The 24,434-nt window shown below is 46.4% G+C and overlaps 2 protein-coding genes across 4 annotated transcripts in view; one reads left to right on the top strand and one right to left on the bottom strand.

Moving 5' to 3' along the window:
- LOC144822140 (uncharacterized) overlaps nucleotides 1-8,129 on the bottom strand; it is an 82,566-nt gene extending 74,437 nt beyond the window's left edge. For both annotated transcript variants that reach the window (XM_078679288.1, XM_078679289.1), the window contains exon 1: nucleotides 7,993-8,129. In XM_078679288.1, coding sequence (XP_078535414.1) covers nucleotides 7,993-8,016 — 24 coding nt within the window. In that variant the 5' untranslated portion in view covers nucleotides 8,017-8,129. The remainder of the gene's footprint in view (nucleotides 1-7,992) is intronic.
- A 378-nt stretch (nucleotides 8,130-8,507) lies between these two features.
- The window catches only part of LOC144822139 (uncharacterized), a 71,608-nt gene continuing 55,681 nt past the window's right edge, over nucleotides 8,508-24,434 (top strand). For both annotated transcript variants that reach the window (XM_078679287.1, XM_078679286.1), the window contains exon 1: nucleotides 8,508-8,966. In XM_078679287.1, coding sequence (XP_078535413.1) covers nucleotides 8,925-8,966 — 42 coding nt within the window. In that variant the 5' untranslated portion in view covers nucleotides 8,508-8,924. The remainder of the gene's footprint in view (nucleotides 8,967-24,434) is intronic.

The following is a 24,434-nucleotide window of genomic DNA, read 5'->3' as shown; positions in this document are numbered from 1 at the left end:
TCGTAGACGAATAGCGAATCATACTGCTCGTCAGGCCGGAGTTCCGCGCCGCTCCGCCGCCTCCGAGACGCTGACGGGCGCAGACGGGCAGGACTCTGGCGCGACTCAGGCGCAGGGAAGGCGCACCCGCTGCGCATCACCGCTGCGCGCTAAGAGGCGAGCTTTAAATAGCCAGCTCTCAGCGTGGCCGGACACAGGGACGCTCCAAAATGGCGACCGCTACTCCCAGCTCCCAGCCCAACCCAAGATGTCACTCCCCAGCAGAAAACCTCCCCGAAACCAGACCCGCAAAAGCTGCGGTGGGTTTCCAACAATTTTAAAGTGCAGGTAAGGGCCCTGGCAGCGTTACTAAAAGCAAAATGAAGAAAAAAGAAATTAAAATAAAATCCGAAAAACGGACAGATTAAAAATATGCAGAGCAGCACTCTCCGTGCATGAAACCAACAGCAAGGCGCCGCAGCGTCTCTCACCCGCAGGACGCCTTTGCAAGACTGCTCCTTTGGAAAGCTCGCCCTAAATAGCCAGCTCTCAGCGTGGCCGGACACAGGGACGCTCCAAAATGGCGACCGCTACTCCCAGCTCCCAGCCCAACCCAAGATGTCACTCCCCAGCAGAAAACCTCCCCGGAACCGGACCCGCAAAAGCTGCGGTGGGTTTCCAACAATTTTAAAGTGCAGGTAAGGGCCCTGGCAGCGTTACTAAAAGCAAAATGAAGAAAAAAGAAATTAAAATAAAATCCGAAAAACGGACAGATTAAAAATATGCAGAGCAGCACTCTCCGTGCATGAAACCAACAGCAAGGCGCCGCAGCGTCCCTCACCCGCAGGACGCCTTTGCAACTCTGCAACAAGCTCAGCTTCTACTTCCATCTGAAGATCAAGATCCTATATGACAATTTCAACAAACCGACACCGGACACCACCCCCCTACCCACCGTCGCCGATAAGCCAACCATCATGACCTGGGATCCCATCACCGTCAAACACATCACTGCGACCATGAAGAAAATCCACTCAGGAGCCCCAACAGACCCCTGCCCACCGCACATATTCCACAGGCCCGCAACCGCCATCGCACCTGAACTAGGACGGATCATCAACTCCTTCATTTCCGGCATCTGCCCAGATGACTGGAAGCGGGCGGAGGTTAAACCCCTCCTCAAGAAACCTACGGCCGATCCAACGGACCTGAAAAACTACAGGCCCATCTCTCTCCTCCCCCTCGCAGCCAAAGTCACTGAGAGCCTCGCAAACGCCCAGCTGACTGCCTTTGTCGAAGAGAACTCCACCCTAGACGCCTTCCAGTCTGGATTTTGCAGCAACCACAGCACCGAGCTGCCATCCTCGCCGCCACCCGCTTGCTACTCGACCAGAGACAAACTGCGGACCTCATCCTTCTAGACCTCTCCGCAGCCTTCAACACAGTTTCACGTCGCACTCTCGCAGCCAGACTCCATGATGTGGGGTTACAAGGAACCGCCTTCAACTGGATCCAATAGTTTCTCTGCGGCAGAACACAGAGGATCAGATTCCCTCCCTTCCTCTCCGAACCCACCAATATCAACTGCGGAGTATCCCAAGGATCTTCCCTCAGCCCCACGCTCTTCAACATCTACATGGCCCCACTAGCAGCCATCGTCAGACAACACGGGCTCAGCATCGTATCCTACGCCCAGCTCATCCTCTCACTCACAAAGAACCCCGAAGACACCAGATTCTGCTTCCAGGAAGGAATGAAGAACGTGGCAGCCTGGATGAAAGACAACTACTTGAAGCTCAACTCAGAGAAGACCGAGGTACACATCCTCGGACCCAGCACGTCTGCCTGGGACAACACCTGGTGGCCCTCGGAAATCCACCCACTCCTACAGACCACGCACAAAACCTCGGCATCATCCTTGACTCCTCCCTCTCTATGAACTGCCAGATCAACGCCGTGGCCTCCACTAGTTACAACTGCCTGCGCATCCTGTGTAAGACCTTCAAATGGATCCCTCGGAACCGCAGAAGGACCGTCGCCCATGTGCTTATAACCAGCAGACTGGACTACGGGAACGCCCTCTACACCGGAATCAACAGAACTCTTCTAAACAAACCCCAAACCATCCAGAACACTGCAGCCAGACTCGTCCTCGGGATACCGCGTCACAAACACTACACCCAACACCTTCGAGGCCTCCACTGGCTCCCCGTCAAGAAGAGGGTCACTTTCAAACTCCTCACCCACGCCTACAAATCCTTCAACAACATTGGACACAAATACCTCAACGAGAGAGTATCCTTCCACATACCCAAGAGGAACCTCCGCTCTGACGACCTCGCCCTGGCAGAGGTCCGCTGCATCAGCAGAAACAGAACCGGCGGGAGAGCCTTCTCCTACATCGCAGCCAAGACCTGGAACGAGCTACTGTGAGCATCAGACGCTCCCCGACCCTGCACCCGTTCAGGAAGGACCCCAAGACATGGCTCTTCGACTGATCCAGAGCCGCTCTATCCCCCTCAGCACCTTGAGACCCTCACAGGTGAGTAGCGCGCTTTATAAACCCCTTATTGATTGAGATTATATATATATATATATATATATATATATATATATATATATATATATATATATATATATATATTGGACACTGGAGGGGCGGAGCGGACCTTAAACTAATTAAAAGGAGGCAGGACTTACCAACAGCTTGCATAGAACCTCCTGACACCATGGGCGCTGAGGAAGGCTGTATGAGCAGCCGAAATGCATTCGTCATTCTACATTGAATAAATCCTGCTTCCAAAAGTTTCCCCTGTTGTGGCCTCTGCTCTCTGAAATAGGAGGGGTTCTGTTGCATACAATTGAGCGTCGGTCGGAGACGCTTTACAGAGACCCCCACCTCGCAAAAGGGCTTGGGAAAAAAACTGACACGGCTGTGCCTTTCCTTTTCCATGTTAATGGGAGTTCCAAGTCCGCCTTGAAGCACGGAAAGAGGTTAGCGGCGCTGAGGTAGTTAAACCTCACCTTGGACGGCGTGCACTGACAGGCTGTCCCCGCTACAACATGTCCGGACTTTGGGGCTGAGGTGGTCGAAGGGGACCGGAGGAGGCGCATTTTCATTGCATAGGCAGGACATTGGTTCTAATGTGCACGTAATTGGACTGTGCACTTCCGCGCAATCACAAGATCTTATTGCCAACATCCCCGTGTCACCCACCTGGTAACAGATGGATTCTGGGTAATGCAGTTCACAAGGACATCGCGACCAGCATCAGGTGGGTGGACACTGGAGGGGCGGAGCGGACCTTGAACTAATTAAAAGGAGGCAGGACTTACCAACAGCTTGCATAGAACCTCCTGACACTATGGGCGCTGAGGAAGGCTGTATGAGCAGCCGAAATGCATTCGTCATTCTACATTGAATAAATGCTGCTTCCAAAAGTTTCCCCTGTTGTGGCCTCTGCTCTCTGAAATAGGAGGGGTTCTGTTATATATATATATATATATATATATATATATATATATATATATATATATATATATATTTTCACTGAAAAAACCATAGGTTTCAGGAGTTATATAGTTAGGAATTCGTTTTTAAAAGACCTTTGAAATTCATTTAAAAAACTATACGTTTTAGTGGTGTTATAGTTAGCTGGCCATTTTACTCATACAAAACCAATGAAATTGCTCCAATATAGTTAGTTGTACTAACTATATTTCGCGCACCCGCAATCCACTGCTGATGATGTCACATATTAGATCATTCATGACATGGTCAGTGACATCACTGATGACATCACTGATGACATCATCCAGTGAATGTGGTTTGCTTCGTTATTTAAATATGCATTATATATATAGCAATTTACATTGAAGAATGAGTGGATATATATAAATAAATATTTGGATGGAGGATTTAGGAGCAGTGTAATTGACTGTTTACTTGTCCAATTTATAATGTCTCACTAAATATAGTGGATAGTGACTAAACTGTGTGAATATCTGTATCACTTTGTCAGTTGTTGTGTAAACTGATTCTACAGTTGGTTACTAGCTATGTGAAAGTCTATATTAGTTATTGATTAGTTAACTGAGTATTTGTATGGGAGTGTGAAAGTGTGTGTTGTTCGGTGGGGGGTGTGTGACTGTCCAAAGATGTGTGAATAGTTGATTCAGTAGATATATGAAGTTAAAACTACATGTTCTAACAGTTTGGGTGAGGGAATCTCTTTATGGGTGTGGTGATGAGCAAATATATTTCTCAAAGGTACAGGTCCAACAAACTAGAAAAATAAAAGGCAGTGTATGTGTCAGTTGTTGTATATAAATAAGTATGCATAAGACACAGTGACTGTATGGATAACTGTATACTTGTAATAATGATTTTATAATTCACTAAGTATGACTTACTATCTAAATGAATAGAAGAAGTGGTGTTTGTATAAGTGTTTTGCTAAGTAAATATGTAAGTACGATCCATTGTTTGCATAAGTGAGTAGGATGACTTCATATGTGAATAGGATGCGTGCTGTTGTTTAATGTCGATATAGATGTATAAGTATTTTTGATAGTGTTCTATTGTTCATTGACAGCATGTATGAGTGAATCCATAGGTAAGTGATTAGATGTGTGTATACATCTATGAATCACTGAGTGGATTTTTAGATACTTGTATTGCTGTGACAATGGATTTAAATATGATACTCTGTATTTTACAAACAGTGATGAAAGATTGTAATAGTGTATGAAAAGGTGTATGTGATTGTCACGTGGATGATGTCATCAGTGATGTCATCAGTGATGTCATTTGATATGTCATCAGTGATGTCACTGACCATGTCATGAATGATCTAATATGTGACATCATCAGCAGTGGATTGCGGGTGCGCGAAATATAGTTAGTACAACTAACTATATAGGACCAATTTCATTGGTTTTGTATGAGTAAAATGTCCAGCTAACTATAACACCACTAAAACTTATAGTTTTTTAAATGAATTTCAAAGGTTTTTTAAAAACTAATTCCTAACTATATAACTCCTGAAACCTATGGTTTTTTTCAGTGAATTTCAAAGGTTTTTTTAAATGCTAATTCCTAACTATATAAGGCCTGAAACCTATGGTTTTTTCAGTGAATTTCAAAGGTTTTTTAAATGCTGATTCCTAACTATATAAGGCCTGAAACCTATGTTTTTTTCAGTGAATTTCAAAGGTTTTTCAAATGCTAATTCCTAACTATAACTGGTGTGTAACCTATGGTTTTTTCAGTGAATACATATATATAAAATTTCTATGGCAAAATGAAACCCCTCATTTTGTTCCTTTTCAAATTAAATGTATTAAGTGTTACCACTTTATTCCAATCAAGATGACTTCAGGTGTGCCATACTTTTGTCATAAGTAAGACTGTTAGTGTTTCTAGTTGTTCTTTAGAACACTCTGGGACATTGTGTCATTGGGCTATAGTTGGGCTACATCTGGCTGATATTTGGGCTACATTTGTTTTTTTTTGTCTCTGGTGGCCATCTTTGGGCTACATTGGGCTACATTTGGGCTCTAACATATATATAGCCTAATGTAGCCCAATATATATTTTTTCAAAGTTAATTTTCGTAAAAACCACTGGAGCACATATCTTGAGACATAGCAAAGGCACATCGGGCTACCAGTCCCTACAATTTTGCCAAGTTTGGTGGAAAACCATTCAGCCGTTCGGGCTAAAAGTGAGTCCAACCGCCCTATGGAAATTAACATGGGGAAAACACGTTTTGGGACCCCCCTTTTATCTCGGCCCACGCTTGACGAATCCCCCCCAAACTTTTCAGGGAAGGAGCGGAGCGGCGCGAGGCAAAGTTAAGGAAAATTTCAGGAAGATTCCTCAACCGGCACCAACGTTATTCCCAATAGAATGTTGCGATTTCCCTATGGAAAACAATCCTAACTATATATACCTACTGGCTATCGCCAGTAGGTAATAACATTTCTATGGCAAAATGAAACCCCTCATTTTGTTCCTTTTCAAATTAAATGTATTAAGTGTTAACACTTTATTCCAATCAAGATGACTTCAGGTGTACCATACTTTTGTCATAAGTAAGACTGTTAGCGTTCTAGTTGTTCTTTAGAACACTCTGGGACATTCTGTCATTGGGCTACATCTGGCTGATATTTGGGCTACATTTGGGCTCTTTTGTCTCTGGTGGCCATCTTGGGAGACTGCATATCAGATTTTTTTTATTGAAATATAAGAGGATTTGAGAAGTCACTCAAAATGTGCCCTAATTTTTCTTTCTTCAGCACTAATCATAATTTCTATGGCAAAATGAACCCCCTCATTTTGTTCCTTTGCAAAATAAGGGGCCGATTATGATGGCGGACGGACCTGAGTCCGTCCGCCACCATAGAGTAGGAGGGACCATCCGCAGGGGCAGCGGCGGTCCCTCCGTGCAAATTAGGATGTGACCGCCAGGTCACATCCTGTATTTTTATCATTGCGGTGGGTGCTGCTTGAAGCAGCACCCGCCGCAATGATAAAAATGTAAGTTGTGCATTTGCATGCACAAAGCGGCAGGCACCGCGGGGTGCCTGCCGCTTTGCGCAGGCAAATGCAGGGGGGTACCATAGGTACCCCCCATGTGCACCCACCACCCCCCTTCACCACTGGGTGCCCGCAACGGGCCCCTAAACAAAAATCCGTATGCCTTTGCACGGCGGAAATGCCGCCGTGTAAAGGCATGTTCCTCCAGACATCCTAATATGACTGGCAGTGTCTGATAGACACCGCCAGCCATGTTAGTGCTTTTCTGCCGCAGATGGGAGGCGACCGCGGCGGAAAAGCTGCGGACTGAAAAACGATCCCCCAGCCATCCTAATCTGGCGGGGGTCTTTTTCAGTCCGCTGCGGTTTTCCCGCATCCTCCGGGCCATCGTAATCGGGCCCTTAATGTTTTAAGTGTTAACACTTTATTCCAATCAAGATGACTTCAGGTGTGCCATACTTTTGTCATAAGTAAGACTGTTAGCGCTCTAGTTGTTCTTTAGAACACTCTGGAACATTGTGTCATTGGGCTATAGTTGGGCTACATCTGGCTGATATTTGGGCTATATTTGTTTTGTTTTGTCTCTGGTGGCCATCTTTGGGCTACATTGGGCTACATTTGGGCTCTAACATATATATAGCCCAATGTAGCCCAATATATATTTTTTCAAAGTTAATTTTCGTAAAAACCACTGGAGCACATATCTTGAGACATAGCAAAGGCACATCGGGCTACCAGTCCCTACAATTTTGCCAAGTTTGGTGGAAAACCATTTAGCCGTTCGGGCTAAAAGTGAGTCCAACCGCCCTAAGGAAATTAACATGGGGAAAACACGTTTTGGGACCCCCTTTTATCTCGGCCCCCACTTGACGAATGCCCCCCAAACTTTCAGGGAAGGAGCGGAGCGCCGCGAGGCAAAGTTAAGGAAAATTTCAGGAAGATTCCTCAACCGGCGCCAAAGTTATTCCCAATAGAATGTTGCGATTCCCCTGTGGAAAACAATCCTAACTATATATACCTACTGGCTATCGCCAGTAGGTAATGTATATATATATATACATATACACACACACATTTGCTACGGTTTGTAAATGTGTGCATAAACACGAGACTATGTTCACGGATCATTACAAATGCCAGGAACTCCACCATGCACTCCTCCCCACGCTTACATTATTTCAGACTTTAGAGGCTCTTTTGGAAAGGAGGGCATCTTTTTCTTTTTGCTTCGCGTGATGACCTGACCTTTCTCACAAAAACCGGGACATGCATTTAAAGTTAACAAAATCGTAGGGACACCGGGACAGTCCCTAGAAAAATGGGACTGTCCGCGATAATCCAGGAAGTCTGGTCACCCTACATATTCTACATATTGTGTCGTTGCCTGTGGCCAGTGAGTCCGCTGAGGGAGTACTCAGAGGACTCACTGCCCTGGGTGCTCCGCGGAGGGGGAGGAGGGGGTTTGTACTCACCGGTGCTGGCTGTTGTCGCCCCATGGCTACATGTGCTGCAGGCAGCCTGGTGACGACAGGGATCAAAGACAGGTCCAGGACCAGTTCCTGATCTCAGCTGATCTAACTGGCTCTTTACTATATTGTGTGGGGCAGGTCGTAGCTACTGCGCCTGCGCGAAGGAACGACACCTAACCCTGCGCACGCGCAGTTGTAACGTCGCCATGGGGAATCCTTTCAGAATGAAGGGCTTTCCTTGGACCAGACAATACCGTATGTGAATGATAGTGCTGGCTACCTGAGATATTGCCGACACACATAGCACCCTGTCGGTGCTTGCGGAACACCCCAATCCGGTTGTATGTATAACGTACCCCCGGTATTTCCCCAAGGAATACATAGTCTTTCTTCTATTTCGCAGGTTACACTTTCGTTGCCCCGTGTCCATGGTTACAGTCGCTAGTCTGTCTTTTATTTCTACAAAATTCGCTAACTCTATCCGCACAATGTCCAAGCATATCCTGGTGCGTCATCGCACTAGCTATGAGCATGCGCAGTGTGTGCTCTGTCTGAAACCTGCTGGGCTCTCCATGGAAGGGATTGTGAGAGGGTCCTTCAGAGAGGGGAGCAAAGTGTGTTGTCTGCCAGTAAGAATAGGAGAGTAGAATGTGTGAACTGGCCACAGGTGGGTGGGTTACTTATTGTGGCTGCTCATAGATTGAGTGCCTGCAGTGTGTTAGTTATTCATAATAAGTAGCCCTGTATGTTTACTATAGACAAGGGCTTGGTTGGTAATTAGTGTTTTGCGTGTGGATTGTTTATAGGGGAGCTGTGTGTGCGCATGGAAAAGCTGTCACTGTGTGTTTGGGTTGTTTATGGGTAACTGTTCACTGGAGTGAAGCCTATTTCACTATACAGTTACAGTCACATCACAGTACATTTCATCAGGAATAATGAAAGCTAGGAAAGGAATGTCTCGGACGGATCCAGACAAGGTGAGTGGTTAATCTGAGATGTGGGTTTGCATGCACTGAGTATAAATCTGATTAATCCTCAATTCCAAATGTAAAGTACATATCATAACACAATGACAATGTGCTTAAAGCAATCCACACTTATTTTCTTTGTCAGTGCTTCTTATTAATATTACATCATCGAGTAACAACAATGATATTTCGAATCTGAAATGATCCAATTCAAAAAATATGAGATTGTGAATTAAATAGTGCTGTTGTCTATGGAGAGGTAGTGTTTTTTTGGATTGAGCCGTCTCTCCAGTTTCCCCCTTTACACTACTTTCTTCACTCTGTTAGAAAAATACCTCCTTTTCTTCTTACAACTTTCTAAAATCCTCCTATCTGCTTATCTTCCGCATCATCTCCTCGTCATCGATGTCTTTTCACTGTCTTTCTGCACGTACTTCTTGTGTTTCTTCCCCTTCTTCACGCCTTCTTTCTCTCTCATACACTCTCTCTCTCTCTCTTTATCTATCCCCTCGCATGTAAACACACTATGTTGTTTTCCTTTTGTGTTGTAAAGATTTGTACAGATATATATCTCCTGCACACACTATAACCTAAGGTGGTAATTACAATTGGAACATATGTGGTCATTGCTCTGTGTGTTTTGAGAGGCCAAGGCCTGGAAGAGCATGTAGTCTCAATCCCCTTGTAACCCACTGACAGGCATTGTGGCAAATGTGTACTGCCTTCAGCTTCCGTTGTAGAGCTTTCAGTTGCTTTTTTCATGAACAACCATCAGCACACTGTACTCACCCAGCACTTCATGTCACCCATTGAACCACCCTAATAAATTTTGTAGAAATGTGATTTATTGATTAGGCCAACATAATGGTGTCCTTTTTATGGTGCTGTCAAGTGTCAAGCCCTTGACTGGCAATCTCATCCACGTTTTTGCACAGCCAGTTAACCTGGTTTTGGCTGCCAGCGGTTTAGCTTTGTTGATGTTTGTTGTGTTTTGTGTATGTTTTTTATAATACATTGTTTTGGGAGTTGACAGGCGCGCACCAGTATTAAAACAAAATCGTTTAAAAGGCAAACGTTTTTCTTGGGTCTCAAAAAGTACACATTGCACACATTCACCGCACTGTAGACAACTACTTTTTTGTGTGTATGTGTTCTTTTGTGAAAGGGTATAATGGCATCACTTACTGTGAAGTCAGCAGTGACCGAAGTGGCCTGTTGCATTGATGTATGCTGTAGTGGATGGAGGAAAACGTGAATAACACAATACCAGACCAATGGATGAAGAGAGCTAGCTGAAAGTCCCAAAAATTAAGTATATTAAATATATTATATTACTAAAATCAAAAGGTCTTGGCTAACACAAAAAAGTTAACAAAAGTCTGTATTGTTTAATATTTCCTAATGAATTTAACATTTACTACAAATGTTTTGTGTTTTCACAGCACTAAATTTATAAATATTTAGCATTTTCTAAATCTACTATATTCATTTTTTCATTTTAATGACCTGGCAGGGGTGAAAATCTGAGTCATCTGTCTGGAGTTCAGTCACAAACTGGGCTGTTGTAGTAGATGTATTATTACTAAGCTAATGTATGGGCTAGTCTAAATAATGTATCTCTCTGAGGACTATCGTGTTAAAGATCCTCATGTACTTTCCTACAGATTAATTGCATCAGAAATAGGAAGAGGTCTTGCACGAATAAGATAAGGCTCTTTCTTTTGCAGGTTGTTACATCACACCCACATTCAAAAAGTTATATCACCCCGAAACAAAGACAACCACACATTCGTATTATGCGAGAAATAAAACATGACGCCGTACCACTACACAATGATTTCACCACTTACCGAGCTAGAGCGCTCGCCCTCGCAGATAGCAGAATGTTTGAGTAGGCAGATTCACTTTACAGGCTTACCGCTAAGACCAGGCCGGTCTTAAATGCAGTACGGTACAGTGCTAAGAAACGGGAAGCAGCAAGCGGCCCTCAGAAACGACGCACAGGCTGGCCCTTCTTATAGGTGCAGCCCACATCCAAGATGGCCGCCTGGGGATTCTGGGATTTGTAGTCCCTTAAGAAAAATGGGTAAAACACAAGATGCTTCAAAAGGAAAGCAACATGTACCACTGTATAGTGCAATGCTCCATATCATGCCCCCAACCTCAAACTGACGTGCACTATCAAGACAGTGTTCGGCCCTACCACCAGCGCATCAGTTTAAATTGGGAATGGATCTTTCCACACAGAATACTCTGCATCTGGCGCCTATAAAAGCATGGAAAGGTTTTCCGAACGGGTACCCATGATCCCTGGTAGCGGGGAGCAGAAGGGAAGGTTGGGACTTGTTTCAGTGGAGCAGATTGGGTGGTTGGGGCGGGTCCCAGACCGTGCACTGCCACATTAACACAGGCAGAGTGCAGGGACCCCTGATTTTCTTGAAAATACAATTCGGTTACTGTACTCAACTTCTCTTTGCGCTCGCAAGAACCATAGGTCAAGTCTAGGAAACGTGGAAGTGTCGTATGTCTGTCCCCTAACCCAAACCCCCACCGAGGAATGATCAGAAATCCCACATGCATAGTGAGTCGTCGCTTTTAAGACCCCAACTCTACTGTGGTGTGTGAGAATATGGTCTAGATGTAAAAATTAACCACATGCAGCAGAGTAGTAGGTATATTGTTTAAAGGGAGGACTACTGGTCCTCCACAGATTTACCAAGCCCATTGCAGTCACAAAGGCAGGCAGAATTTTTTTCCAGTTGTGTTTGTGTTGCGCTCAATCTCAGTGCTCATAACAGCATTCATATCTCCTCCCAGCAGATGGGTGCCCGTAGGCACTTCTAAAAGAAGGGCACTGATTTCAGGAAGGACCGTGGGATGCAATCCCGGTGGGACATAAAGGGAGCAAAAGTTTAAGGTGCCACCCTCCCGGATGCTGGAGAGGACCACATAGCAACCCTGATCATCCCACTACGTGTTGGTTTGGGTGAACACTAGCATAGTGGTTACCAGTATACTGACCCCCTCGAATCTGAGGCATGTGCCAGAAACCTGTAATCAAAACAGTCCAGGGCTTTACAATCATTCCCTCGAAGATGCATTTCCTGCAGGAGAATGGGGCCGGGGAAACTAGGGTATGTTTAATTTTGCTCATTAACATTCCACGTACATGCATGAAGTTCTCTGCATTTAGATCCCTCCGTTAGCCTGAGTGTGTAGTGTATTCATGTTCAAGTGAAAGATATACAATATCCTTCACACTTACTTCACAAACAGCTTCCCCAACTACCCCCTACCCTTACCTCCCAAACTTGCCGAGTGCCTATCGCCCCACCATTTGCATGTAACTGTACGGGAACCCTGGGGTCGCCAATGTGAACTTATAGCAGATTGACACAGCACACCATGCAATCCCTCAATCTGAGAAGGAGTGAGTGCTCCTATTTCCCTATAAACTTTCAATGTAAATCATTATCATTTAGATTAAATATCGCCTTCATCAGCCAGGCACCAGGACCAGCCATGCAACAGGACCATTCAAGTCCCGCCCCTCCCGGATAGTATTGCCAGTGTCACCGGTCAGTGTCCGGTGTAAGTAATTTTCCTGAGGACAAATTACGAGATCCCGGACTGTCAGGGGCAATCAGCCGTCCTGTCCCTGAATCTCTGTCACTGGGGGAGGGTCCTGTGGTCTCGGCCCCTTCTCAGTTGCACTGTGTTCCAGACCTCCATCCAGTCCGAGGCTTCGTATGGAATCGTAAAATGCAATGTCTTGCCATCTGTGACAACTCAGAGTTTGGCCGGACAGAGCATCATATAGTTGATGTTTTGCTCCCAGAGCTCTCACTTGACTGACTGAAAGATCCGGCATTATTGTTGCAGCTGAAGGGTGAAATCTGGGATAAAGTGAATTATCGAGTTCTCAAAATGTAGGTCCCCGTGGGTCCTAGCAGCCCAGAGGATCGTATCTCGATCTCTATAATTAAATACTCTGGCTCTGATCATGCATGGGGGGACCCTCTCTATCGTGAAGTAGTTGGATAGGCTTTTGGGGTGGAGAGTCTTCAGGATGAGATCTTACAGAAAGAGATCTGTACATTGTCCCTTCGCACCCTCTGGCACCCCCACGACGCAGATATTATTGCGCCTGGTGCGGCCCTCCTGGTCCTCCAGGTGGGCCATAATGCTGAAATTTTGCTTGGTGACCACGGCCACTTGCTCTCACGCCCACAAGTCATAGGCCTTCCGGCCAGGTAGCCAACACAATGTTCGGAGGGGGAGGGGAGAAGAAGGGGTAGGTCCACAGGGCAAGGCCAACAATCCTCATGCCCTAGCAGCTGTCCCTCCAGCAGAGGACAGGGGCACAGTTATGAGATATGCCAACCACACAGCATTTCCCTCATGCAGGGCTTCTCACGGCCACAACGTCACTTAACCTCTTCATTCTCTTTCTGGGCTAATCGGATAGGCCGAGGCCTCCACCTCAATCCTGGGCCCCTCCGAGGCCCCAATCGTGAGGTAACACAAGTTTCACGGGCCTCCCAATGAGCATACATTAAAGAAAGAGGCATTTTGCAAGTCATAAACGATTGCATTAAGTTACTTTTGAATTCTGTTGAATATAACTAGCAAATGCTAAGTTGAACTTGGACTAACGTTATACATACTTTTCTATATTTAGAGTATTATTGTAAACTCCTATTGGTATATACTGTACACCAAAATTCTCAGTCAGGGGGAGTTTCAGGTTATGCTTTAGCTTACATTACTGATTTCACAGAGGCCAACAAAAAATACAGTACTTAGCATTCCAACACCAGAGAGAAGAGCCAAACTCAAACAATACAGTATTATAAAAACTAATCAAAGTTGAAACTCTAATATCAATAAAATGCAAATAATTAGGAGACGTGGCATCGCAACAAAAGAATGTAGAATGTAGGCGGTGGGATGCACCAGCACTGAATTGGAACAGTGGCGAAGGTAAGTTCAGGAGAATGATAGTTGGTGGCTGTGAGGGGAGGCGGAGGGAGCGCTGCTCTTCTTCTGGCACAAACTAAATAAACTCAACTTTAACCACTGCTGAGGGTTGAAGTTTCTGTTACAAGAATGCACTTTTTTGCAATCATTATGGTCCTTATACACATAATTAGGATATGTGTTTGGATCCTACCCACACAGGCAGGGTAGTGTTTCTTCTAGTTCCTTTGTAGTTCCTACAAATTCTAGAATTACGATTTGCTCAATCCTCAATTACAATTTTTATACTTTGCCCAAAATACATCTATTCATTAAAAAACAAGAGCAATCCATATGTCCCTGCGAACTGGGTATAGCAAGTCAGCCACAGCACAATTGTTCACAAGGAACTGATTGAATCTCCCCTGCCTAACAAAAAAGGAATGTGTCCTCATGTAATGCAACTGGTGCTATGTAAAGCACTCTGATACCCAATTCGGGTCAAGTTTCTGCTATCTAAAACACTGTCAAATAAAATATCTTGCAGCGATCTAAGCGAAATTAGCAATTGATACATTCAATATGTACAACACTTATAAGTTTCTTTTAAGTTCAATTTAGTTTATGACTTCAAAGAGACACATATGACTGGAGAGAAAACAGCCCAACAGAAATTCTTATTCAGCACTCACTTCAGCCGAAGGAAGTGCTTTTTATTTGCAACTACAGTTTATAGTAATAGAAAACTATACATAACCACCTTCTACTGTATATTAACACTATTTACATATTTTTTAAGAAACAAATGTGACTTATGTGACCCCAGTGAGTGACCATAACCAGCAAGTGAATAAAGCTAAAGTGACAGTTTTTTAAATAAAGGGTTGGTTATTGGAGTTAAACGGATTTCCTTTAAGGTTTCAGAGTAAATCATAAGTCCTAGAGTGTGTTCTAGATTTCAAAACACTACTGTAGCACTCCTGGACTATTGTTCACTGGCTCATAATAATCATATGCCCCCAGGAGCTTTTTAAATGAGCTGCATCACGTGCAGCACTCCTGATCACAACTGCTGTATATATGACAATCTGAGCGCACACAATTTGCTCACAGCCCTGTTTATGAGACTCATTTCCAGCGCTCTGTAAGTTTAATTGATTTCAGGAGCCTGCAGCTCCTTCTCCACATGATGGCAGTCTGCCACCATTGAAGTTCATTTTGTGACCGTTCCTTTTTAGGTCTCGAATAGGCAGCGCTTGCGATGTCTCTTCAATACATGCTGTATTCAGGATATGTGCAACTGATGGACAGAATGCAGAACAGTGTCATACATTCAATCCAGTACAGAGATCTGTGTCAGGGACTGTCCGGGACTATGTGGGGAACACAGTCAGGGACTTTGGCAAGGACTGGGAACTGGGTAGAAAAACGTACACAGAAAGAGGAGTACAGCACTGCCCAGGATCATACAAGAAGTCAGAGGAGAAAAGAGATCCAAAGGGGAAGCCTGCACGAAGGAACAAGATGGCTAAGACTCGGAAAGGAAGGGCACTCATGAGGCAATCTAGCATTCAGAAAAATTACACCCAGGACGAATGTGCAAGACATATATGAAACAACATTTACAATAAAGGGGGTGTGGGGTAAAGCACTCAGGAGCTCCACACGGTAAGACTGACGCTCAGTAAGTTTCTTACTCACAAATGCTGTTACAGATACTGACTGCAAATACCCACATGTAGGATATGCATGCAAAGGCAGGGTCTGTGGAGCTGATACCTATGGTGGTGTTATAAATGTAACTCAAAGACAATACTCACAGTGAACAAGAAACACCACCTGGGTAGTCAGCTGTGCCCACGGATCCTGGCGATCAAACAGGAACACGCAAGGCAGTATCTGCAAGGGGGTAGAACTAAACACAAGCACAATAGACAAGTAGCTAGCAAGGAGGAGTGCTCAACAGGAAATAAAGGAAATCACAGTGCACACTTGGCAGAAAACAGGTAACAAACACACAAGGCAACAGAAGCAAGACAGCAGAATAGAAAGACAGCAAACTAGGAACTGGAACCAAGGAATTGGGAAGAAAGGCAGGGACTGGAAAAGGATATACAGAAGGGGAGGCTACAAGGGTATACTAGAATAGTGCAGGTTAAGGAATCAAGACAACAAAATAGCATAAAAGGCAGTGCTGGGGCAGAAACAAGAATAAAGCTAAGGCTCAAGAGTCAAGGTAGCACTGCAGGCATTGCTGGTTCAGGAACAGGGAATTACTAAATCTTCAGGAGTCAAGGAAGCACTGCAGGCAGTGCTAGATCAGGAACAGGGAAATTACTAAGGCTTCCGGAGTCAAGGTAGCACTGCAGGCAGTGCCGGTTCAGGAACAGCGAATTGCTGAAGCTTCCAGAGTCAAGGTAGCATTGCAGGCAGTACTGGTTGAAGGAAACAGGACATAGCTACAGCTCAGGAAACAAGGAGTCACGAGAGCACTGCAAGCAGTGCAAATCAAGAACAAGAAAATAGCTGAAGCCCAGGAACAGGAACAAAGAATAACTATAGCTCAGGAACTCAGGAAACAAGAGCACTGCAGGCAGTGCTAATTCAGGGACAAGGAATAGCTATAGCTCAGGAACACAGGAAACAAGGTAGCACTAATTCAGCATATCGCCCTAAGTGGGAAGGGTATTCCCAGACCTGTGTCCCGTGCTCTTTACACCACTGGTTTCAAGCTAGCCTGGCTGATGAAGGGTGATGCCCTGAAACTGGTCCCAGGGTGCTTGTTTCCGGTCCAGGAAGACCTGGCTTGGCAGTTCGGGTTGGACTGTTCCCACAAGGAACAGGGTCAAGACTGATTTGCATATGGCTGGGTCCAAACTGGGATGGTTTGGTGAGAAAAAGAAATCTGGATTAAACCCAGATCCTTGTGACTGGGGGTGAATGTTTGCATTGTCCAGCATTCCGTCCATCACTTGTTTCTTTTGAGTATTCAGGATATGGGCATAAAGCTCCGCCTACTTTCCGCCCATCTTTTTAATAGGCTCCTGTCCCTGTCCTTTGTAAATGATGGCTTTTAAGTTAACGGCCTAGTAGTCCCTCCTTAGTATCGCCTTACCTCTTCTTGTAACCTCCTATGAGGACACCCCCTGTTACATGTGTTGTTATGTGCTAGGTTTTAATTACAACCTCAAGGCACTATTGTCTTAAATGCCTTCAGACAGGACACTCACTTGGTCCTAAACTAGGTTGGCAGTGGTTACTTTACTTTCTAGCCCATCTCACATTTATATTAGACCTTCTATTAATTTCCCTTCATTAGCTCCACATAGAGTACAACCCAATCCAGAATTAATATAATGATTCTTTTTTCACATTTCAAAGCTACTAATTGTATATATGGACATAAGCATTGAATGTCCTTGTGGTACTGTCTTGCATGCAATGCATTATGGGTAGGGTGTAAATGTCCAGTATTTGTAAAGCGCAAAGAATTACCCGAAGGTATCAAGGCGCTGGAGGCCGTCAGGAAGATTAAGCGAGCTATTGCCCAGAGTCACATGGGGCTGGGCTGTTCTGCCGTTGGTACCAGGGGTCGAAACGTGAGCCCCTGGTTTCTGGAGTCAGTCACCCTGGTCGCTGCGCCACACCTCTTCCACTTTGGAGTTACCGTATCTTCTGCAGGGTGCAGTACCATATGTGACCAAAAGTTTATGATGCCTAATGGGGTTCTCTATGAGCAGCTTGCGTTACTGCACCTAGACAAGCTGTGCTGGTGTTTTGCTCACTAGGGACCTCTAGGAGCAGCTTGCAGTACTGCACCTAGACATGCAGTGCAGGTGCCTTGCTCAGTAGGGACTTTCAGGAGCAGCTTGCAGTACTGCAACAGTACTGCAACTAGACAAACAGTGCTGGTGCCTTGCTCACTAGGGACCTCTCGGAACAGCTTACGGTACTGCACCTAGGCATGCAGTGCTGGTGCCTTGCTCACTAGGGACCTCTAGGAGCAGCTTGCGATACTGCACCTAGACATGCAGTACTGGTTGCTTGCTCACTAGGGATCTCTAGGAGAGGCTTGTAGTACTGCATTGAGACATACAATGCTGGTTCCTGGCTCACAATATAAATAACAAGCATTTGCAATGCACTAGGTCTCGCATTACTGAAAGTATGAGCTATTGGCGTTGCATTATAATTTGCAATGCCAATCCCTTAAACTATCAGTAATGCGAGACCTACTGCATTGCAAATGCTTGTTATTTATATTTCAAGCCTATACCAATCCTTGTAGGCGTCCACAAGAATCAGGGTGTGTTTAGGTACCCTTGATGTTTTCACACAACGCTGCTTAGCGCGCTACTGGGGGGGCATACCAATGGTAGTTATCCCCCCCACACTTTTCTCTTTATATTCAGGGTTAATCCCCCATTACTTGGATCGTTTTTCTCAGAGACACTGCATATCCCAAAAACATGATGGCGTGTCTTTTGTACTGGGTGAGGTATTAACCCCTTGCATGTCATTTCTTGGCATTATTTTCATTTAATCACGCCCCATGTATTCATTCATGCATCTTCATTTCAGAACCATCACCTTGCCTAGATTTAATCCTAATAAACAAGAGAAGAGAGGTTAAAGTCTCAAGAAGCCACAGAGACGGAGCGAAGCAACTGGGGGATCACACACCCTTTTTGGGTAGAAAAGAAAGCCCTCACACACCGACCTAGTCAGTGTCATGCTTCATCATAGGGCCCCACCAAAGAGGCTCTTTGGTGTGCTACGATGCCAGAAGACTGCGGAGCTGGTTGTGTGAAAAGGGCGTGCTGTGAGGTTTAAAATTAAAAGTGTCTAAAGGGTATCTACAAAAATGTTTAATGGTTGATCCCTAGGACACGAATAAAAGGGTTATGTGTCTGAATTTACTGCCAAAGGTAATGGATTGGTTAATTCAGAATATACATTAGTCAGTCAACATGTTTCAGCCTTAACAGTGGTATAAATTTACCTAGGCATTCATCAGGACCGGATTAAACCCCGGCGGTATGGACTCTCTAATCGTCCACCCAGACCTGGGGGCGTGAAAGTGAAAAAAATCAAAAAAAGTAATAAAGTGCATAAAAAAGGGGGAAGAGCAGGTTGCTCATTCCAAAAATACTCCTAATTGCGGAGTGTTTCTGCACCTGTAAAGCAAATAACACAGACAAACACAGAAGACATACACACAGTTAGTTGTAAATATAGGTCATTGCGTTTGTCCAGGGTGCTCCATAGTTGTGGCATAAATTGTGTTCCCAAATAAACACTAGAATTAACACCATCCATATAGCCCTATAGGGATGATACCACTAACTCTGGGAAGTGAAGTGGAAAAAGGTGTTTAAAACGCACAAAATAGCTAGAAAGGGGTTAAAAACACGACAACAAGTACTCCATAGGAGGGATCAATGGACCAAAGGTCTGTGACCCCACTGGAAGATTCATAAATTCAAATCATATCTCACTTTAGAATATGGCGCTAACTGCACCATGGGTCTCGGGAGGGGGTTGGAGCGTACCTGGCACATCCTGAAATTAGAAAGCAGAGGCTTGACATACACAGGATCGGGTTTTACTTAGCTCGATCTTGTCGAAGTAGGCAGATCGTGGTGGTGGTGTGACTCACGCCCTCAATGCTCTCAGCCCGCTTTTGCACCTCGCATAGCCTCAGAACCGAGACAATGTTCATAGCTATGCACACATTATGAAAAAGGGGGCGAGTATGCAAACATTGTAACAATAAGGCTACACAGTGGTGGGGTTGTCATTCGTTTAGAGAGTAACCTTTTGGATGGAAAAAGAGTACTGTGTTTAGTTTGCAGATATAGCTGTATATGAGCTGTATATGCCAACATAACGTAAGGCACAGGGACATGTGATTAAATACACCACATTCATTGAATTGCAGTTAGTGTGTGCAATCTGTGTCCAGGTTTTCCCTTGTTCCAACGAGAGTGTTTTTGAAGCCTCCGTTAGGTGGCACACGCTGCAATCTGAACAGGGGTAGTGCCCTATGACTTGAGGCAAACCCCATTCCGCCGTGACTGTAGGGATTTTGGGGGGTGTCTTTTCTTTTGGACGGGTGTGCCTTACGTTATGTTGGCATGACTACACGCAAAGTGAAACAGCGTATCTGTGAACACCGTAGTAATGTAAGGTGCAAAAAAGCAACAACAAAGTTGAGTCGTCACTTTCTGGATTCCAATCATACCACCAATGACATGAAATGGACAATTATTGAGGCAATCACTGGTACCACTAATGTAACAAGCAGGCTTTTTGAAAAGGAGCAGCCCTGGGTGTACCGTTTAGGTACCAACATCGTTGGGCTGAATGATGACATCCCGTGGAATACGGTTCTGGGTTAACAAGATGGTCTCAACTACCCTATAGTCTCTATTTATGCTCATGTACAGCTATATCTGCAAACTAAACACAGTACTCTTTTTCCATCCAAAAGGTTACTCTCTAAACGAATGACAACCCCACCACTGTGTAGCCTTATTGTTACAATGCTTGCATACTCGCCCCCTTTTTCATAATGTGTGCATAGCTATGAACATTGTCTTGGATACCCTCTTCAGCTTTGAACAGTCTAGACAGCTTGCCCCATAATGTATTTATGGTATAAGGCACTTTGACATCAAATGGTTGCGACAACTCCTACTCCCACGCAGCTTTATTATCACAAGATCTGCACATCCGTTGCACCCCGTGTTCATACTCATGCTCCTGGCAATTCTGAGCGTTTTTGACACTAGGGGTAATTTCACCCATAGCTTTTATTTTTAACAAGGTCTGCACATTTGGACTCCGTGCCACCCAGTGTTTAAACTTATGCAATTCTCAGCATTTGATGACTGGCAGCTTCGCCCCTATGGCTGCTTATACCCACGCATCGTTTCTTGCATTGTTTTACACAGTGTTATGATCGCATAAAGCTTTCTACCTACATTCAATCCGCTGGGCCTCCCTAGTGGTTATGACATTCAAGCCTCGGTTTGGATACACGCCGCGCCCCTCCAACCAGGGCCGGCGCGCTCCAAGCCTCGCTCTTGCTTGGGAAACGCCCACCCGGAAGAGCGCGGAAGAACGAAGAAACGCTTTTTAAACCCATTTACCGGCCCCGCTCTCCATCGTCGGGGTCCGGTTCTGAGGCTATGCAAGGTGCAAAAGCGGGCTGAGAGCGTTGAGGGCGTGAGTCACACCACCACCACGATCTGCATACTTCGATAAGATCGAGCTAAGTAAAACCCGATCCTGTGTATTTCAAGCCTCTGCTTTCTAATTTCAGGATGTGCCAGGTACGCTCCAACCCCCCTCCCGAGACCCATGGTGCAGTTAGCGCCATATTCTAAAGTGAGATATGATTTGAATTTATGAATCTTTCAGTGGGGTCACAGACCTTTGGTCCATTGATCCCTCCTATGGAGTACTTGTTGTCGTGTTTTTAACCCCTTTCTAGCTATTTTATGCATTTTAAACACCTTTTTCCACTTCACTTCCCAGAGTTAGTGGTATCATCCCTATAGGGCTATATGGATGGTGTTAATTCTAGTGTTTATTTGGGAACACAATTTATGTCACAACTATGGAGCACCCTGGACAAACGCAATGACCTATATTTACAACTAATTGTGTGTATGTCTTCTGTGTTTGTCTGTGTTATTTGCTTTACAGGTGCAGAAACACTCCGCAATTAGGAGTATTTTTAGGTCTCGGTACTATCCGGTTCGGAAGAACCGGAAGTAGACAGATCTTATGTTTCTTAGAGGGGCTCTATATCCCGCCTCTAATTTTGGCTCTCTCCCATTGGCTGGCTTCCTAAAGGGAGGGCAGCCATTGGAGGAGAGAGCCGTCACTCCAAATAGGCTCCGTCTTTTTCGGATTTGGGGGCGTCATTTTTGCTGTTCTTTAGCTCGTGACGTAGTCCGTCACTCAGGCCAGCAAACCACGCCCCCAAATCCGAAAAATACGGAAGCTGTTGGGCGCCATTGTTGGCCAGATCAGCCTCGCTGCCACAGGTAACTTTTCTTCTGCCCCTTGGAGGATGGAGACCGGTGTAAAAAATACGGAAGCTGTTGGGCGCCATTGTTGGCCAGATCAGCCTTGCTGCCACAGGTAACTTTTCTTCTGCCCCTTGGAGGATGTAGACCGGTGTGCGGTTGTTGGACAGGCCACATGAAGGGCTCGCTCCCTCCCCGCAGGACAGGGCCCGGGCCACCGTCAGCACCATTGCCCGGCCCAGCCGCCATCTTGGACACGGCACCACGTGGCCGTGCGGCCTCAGCCCGACCCCAACCCTGGGCCTGGCCAGGCCCCGACATCCCGGCACCACCCTCCACCCAGGAGGTGAACGGCCCACTTGGCAGGTCAATGGGAGTACGAAGTGTCGATGGCTCTCCCCCGCCAGGTGCCGAGCACCCCCAGCCTCCTCGGGCGCTGGCTCCACCCCCCTGCTGGGTGTCTGGACTCCCTCATCCCAGACCTCCCGACCTCCAAGAGCGAGGGTCCGGACATCAAAGGGCGCCAGACCTATAACTGAGGCAGCCCCAGGACAGGAAGGCAGTTGTATCCTGGAGTCGAGAGACACCGCGACGAACTCATCCTTGACGGACTGTTGGCGCTGCCACAGCCCTGCCTTGTGAACTATTGTCCTGCCTGCTGGCGCTGCCGCGGCCCTCTGCAACCTTCATCCTCGTTGGGACCTGCTGGCGCTGCCGCGGCCCTCTGCAACCTTCATCCTCGTTGGGACCTGCTGGCGCTGCCGCGGCCCTCTGCAACCTTCATCCTCGTGGGACCTGCTGGCGCTGCCGCGGCCCTCTGCAACCTGCATTCTCGTGGGACCTGCTGGCGCTGCCGCGGCCCGTTGTAACCTTCATCCTCGTGGGACCTGCTGGCGCTGCCGCGGCCCGTTGCAACCTGCATTCTCGTGGGACCTGCTGGCGCTGCCGCGGCCCGTTGTAACCTTCATCCTCGTTGGGACCTGCTGGCGCTGCCGCGGCCCGTGCCACCTACGACCTCTTCGGGACCTGCCGGCGCTGCCGCGGTCTGACCCATCCGAACACCGAGCTCGAGGATTGTGAGCTATCACCGTTACACCTCCGTACCCGTGGGTACCAAGACTGTCCCGCTACCCCCTTCCCTTACTAGAGACTAGAATTGAGAGGATCATCGTGTCCTGATCGCCCTGTATCGTACCACTCTACTACCCGAAGTGCCTATAAAAGGTGTTACCATAAGATTTGTGTGGTGTCCATCTGTGGGGGGGAAGTTACCTGTCTGTGCGATCACTGTGCTCGGCCGACCCTCCAGGTCCCCGTCTAACATTGGTGGCTAGCGACGCGATCCGAACCAACGCGTACCGTACAGACAGTAACTCACCCTACGACTAAAACCACAATGACGACCAAAGAGAGCGGATCGGCGGAGAAGTTCCAGATGGAAAAGCTGGAAGAATACAACCACCGAGAGCTCAAACAAGTTTGCATGGACTTAGGCATTGCTACCACCGGGCTAAGCACAAAAGAAGACTTCAAAAACGCCCTAGAGGCCTGGACAGAGACAAATACCGCAACCCCCCGGGACCCCGCAGCCCCGGAAGTCAACACCACCCGGACGGAGGAACGGAGAACAGGCCCCTCCCATGAAGAGATCCAAGAGCGGGAAAAAAATAGATTACACGAGTTAGACTTGGCACGACTCAGATTAGACGGAGAATTGAAACTGGCGGAACAAAAAATAAACTTAGAACACTTACGGCTCAGAGAAGAGCGAGAGGAAAAACAGAGACAGAGAGACCTCGAAGAAAAAAGACTGGCATACGAGCACGAGTGCACACTAGCGGAGATAGAAATGCGCAAACTGAACAAAAACCTAGGGGTGCCCGAGCAACCGCACTCCCCGGGTCCTACCGAGCAGAAGGTCCACATCCCCAAGGATGTGGTCCGAGAATATCACCGGAACCACGACATACAGCAGTGGTTCAAGGCCTATGAGATTGCCATGACCGCCCACCGGGTCGCTCGAAGTGACTGGGGAGCCGGTCTATGGGGGAGATTCGTCAACGAGGGTCGTGATGCCCTGCTGCAGCTTCCGGACCACCAAATGACGTCCTATGACCACATGAAGGCCGCCCTCCTCAGTCGATATGGACTTACACCCGAAATGTACCGCCAGAGGTTCCGCAACTGCACCAGGATCCCAGGTACGACGTGGTTGGAATACGTGAACTATTTCAGCCGAGCCTTCGAGGGGTGGATCAAGGGTAACAACGTAACCACTTACGAACAGCTCTTCAATCTCATTGTGTGGGAGCACCTCTCCAACAACTGCTTTGTCGAGCTCAGGCAGCACCTCCTCGACAGTAAATTGACTGAACCCCGGCAGCTCGCCACCGAGGCTGACCGGTGGGAGAGCACCCGAGTGGCCCGGAGTGGGCCGAACGAGCAGAACAGAACCAACCAAGGTCACCATCGTCCCCGA

This window comes from Lissotriton helveticus, chromosome 3_1 (genome assembly GCF_964261635.1).
Source record: "Lissotriton helveticus chromosome 3_1, aLisHel1.1, whole genome shotgun sequence".
In the NCBI taxonomy this organism is placed as follows: Eukaryota; Metazoa; Chordata; class Amphibia; order Caudata; family Salamandridae; genus Lissotriton; species Lissotriton helveticus.
This window is presented reverse-complemented; position numbering and strand designations above follow the sequence as displayed.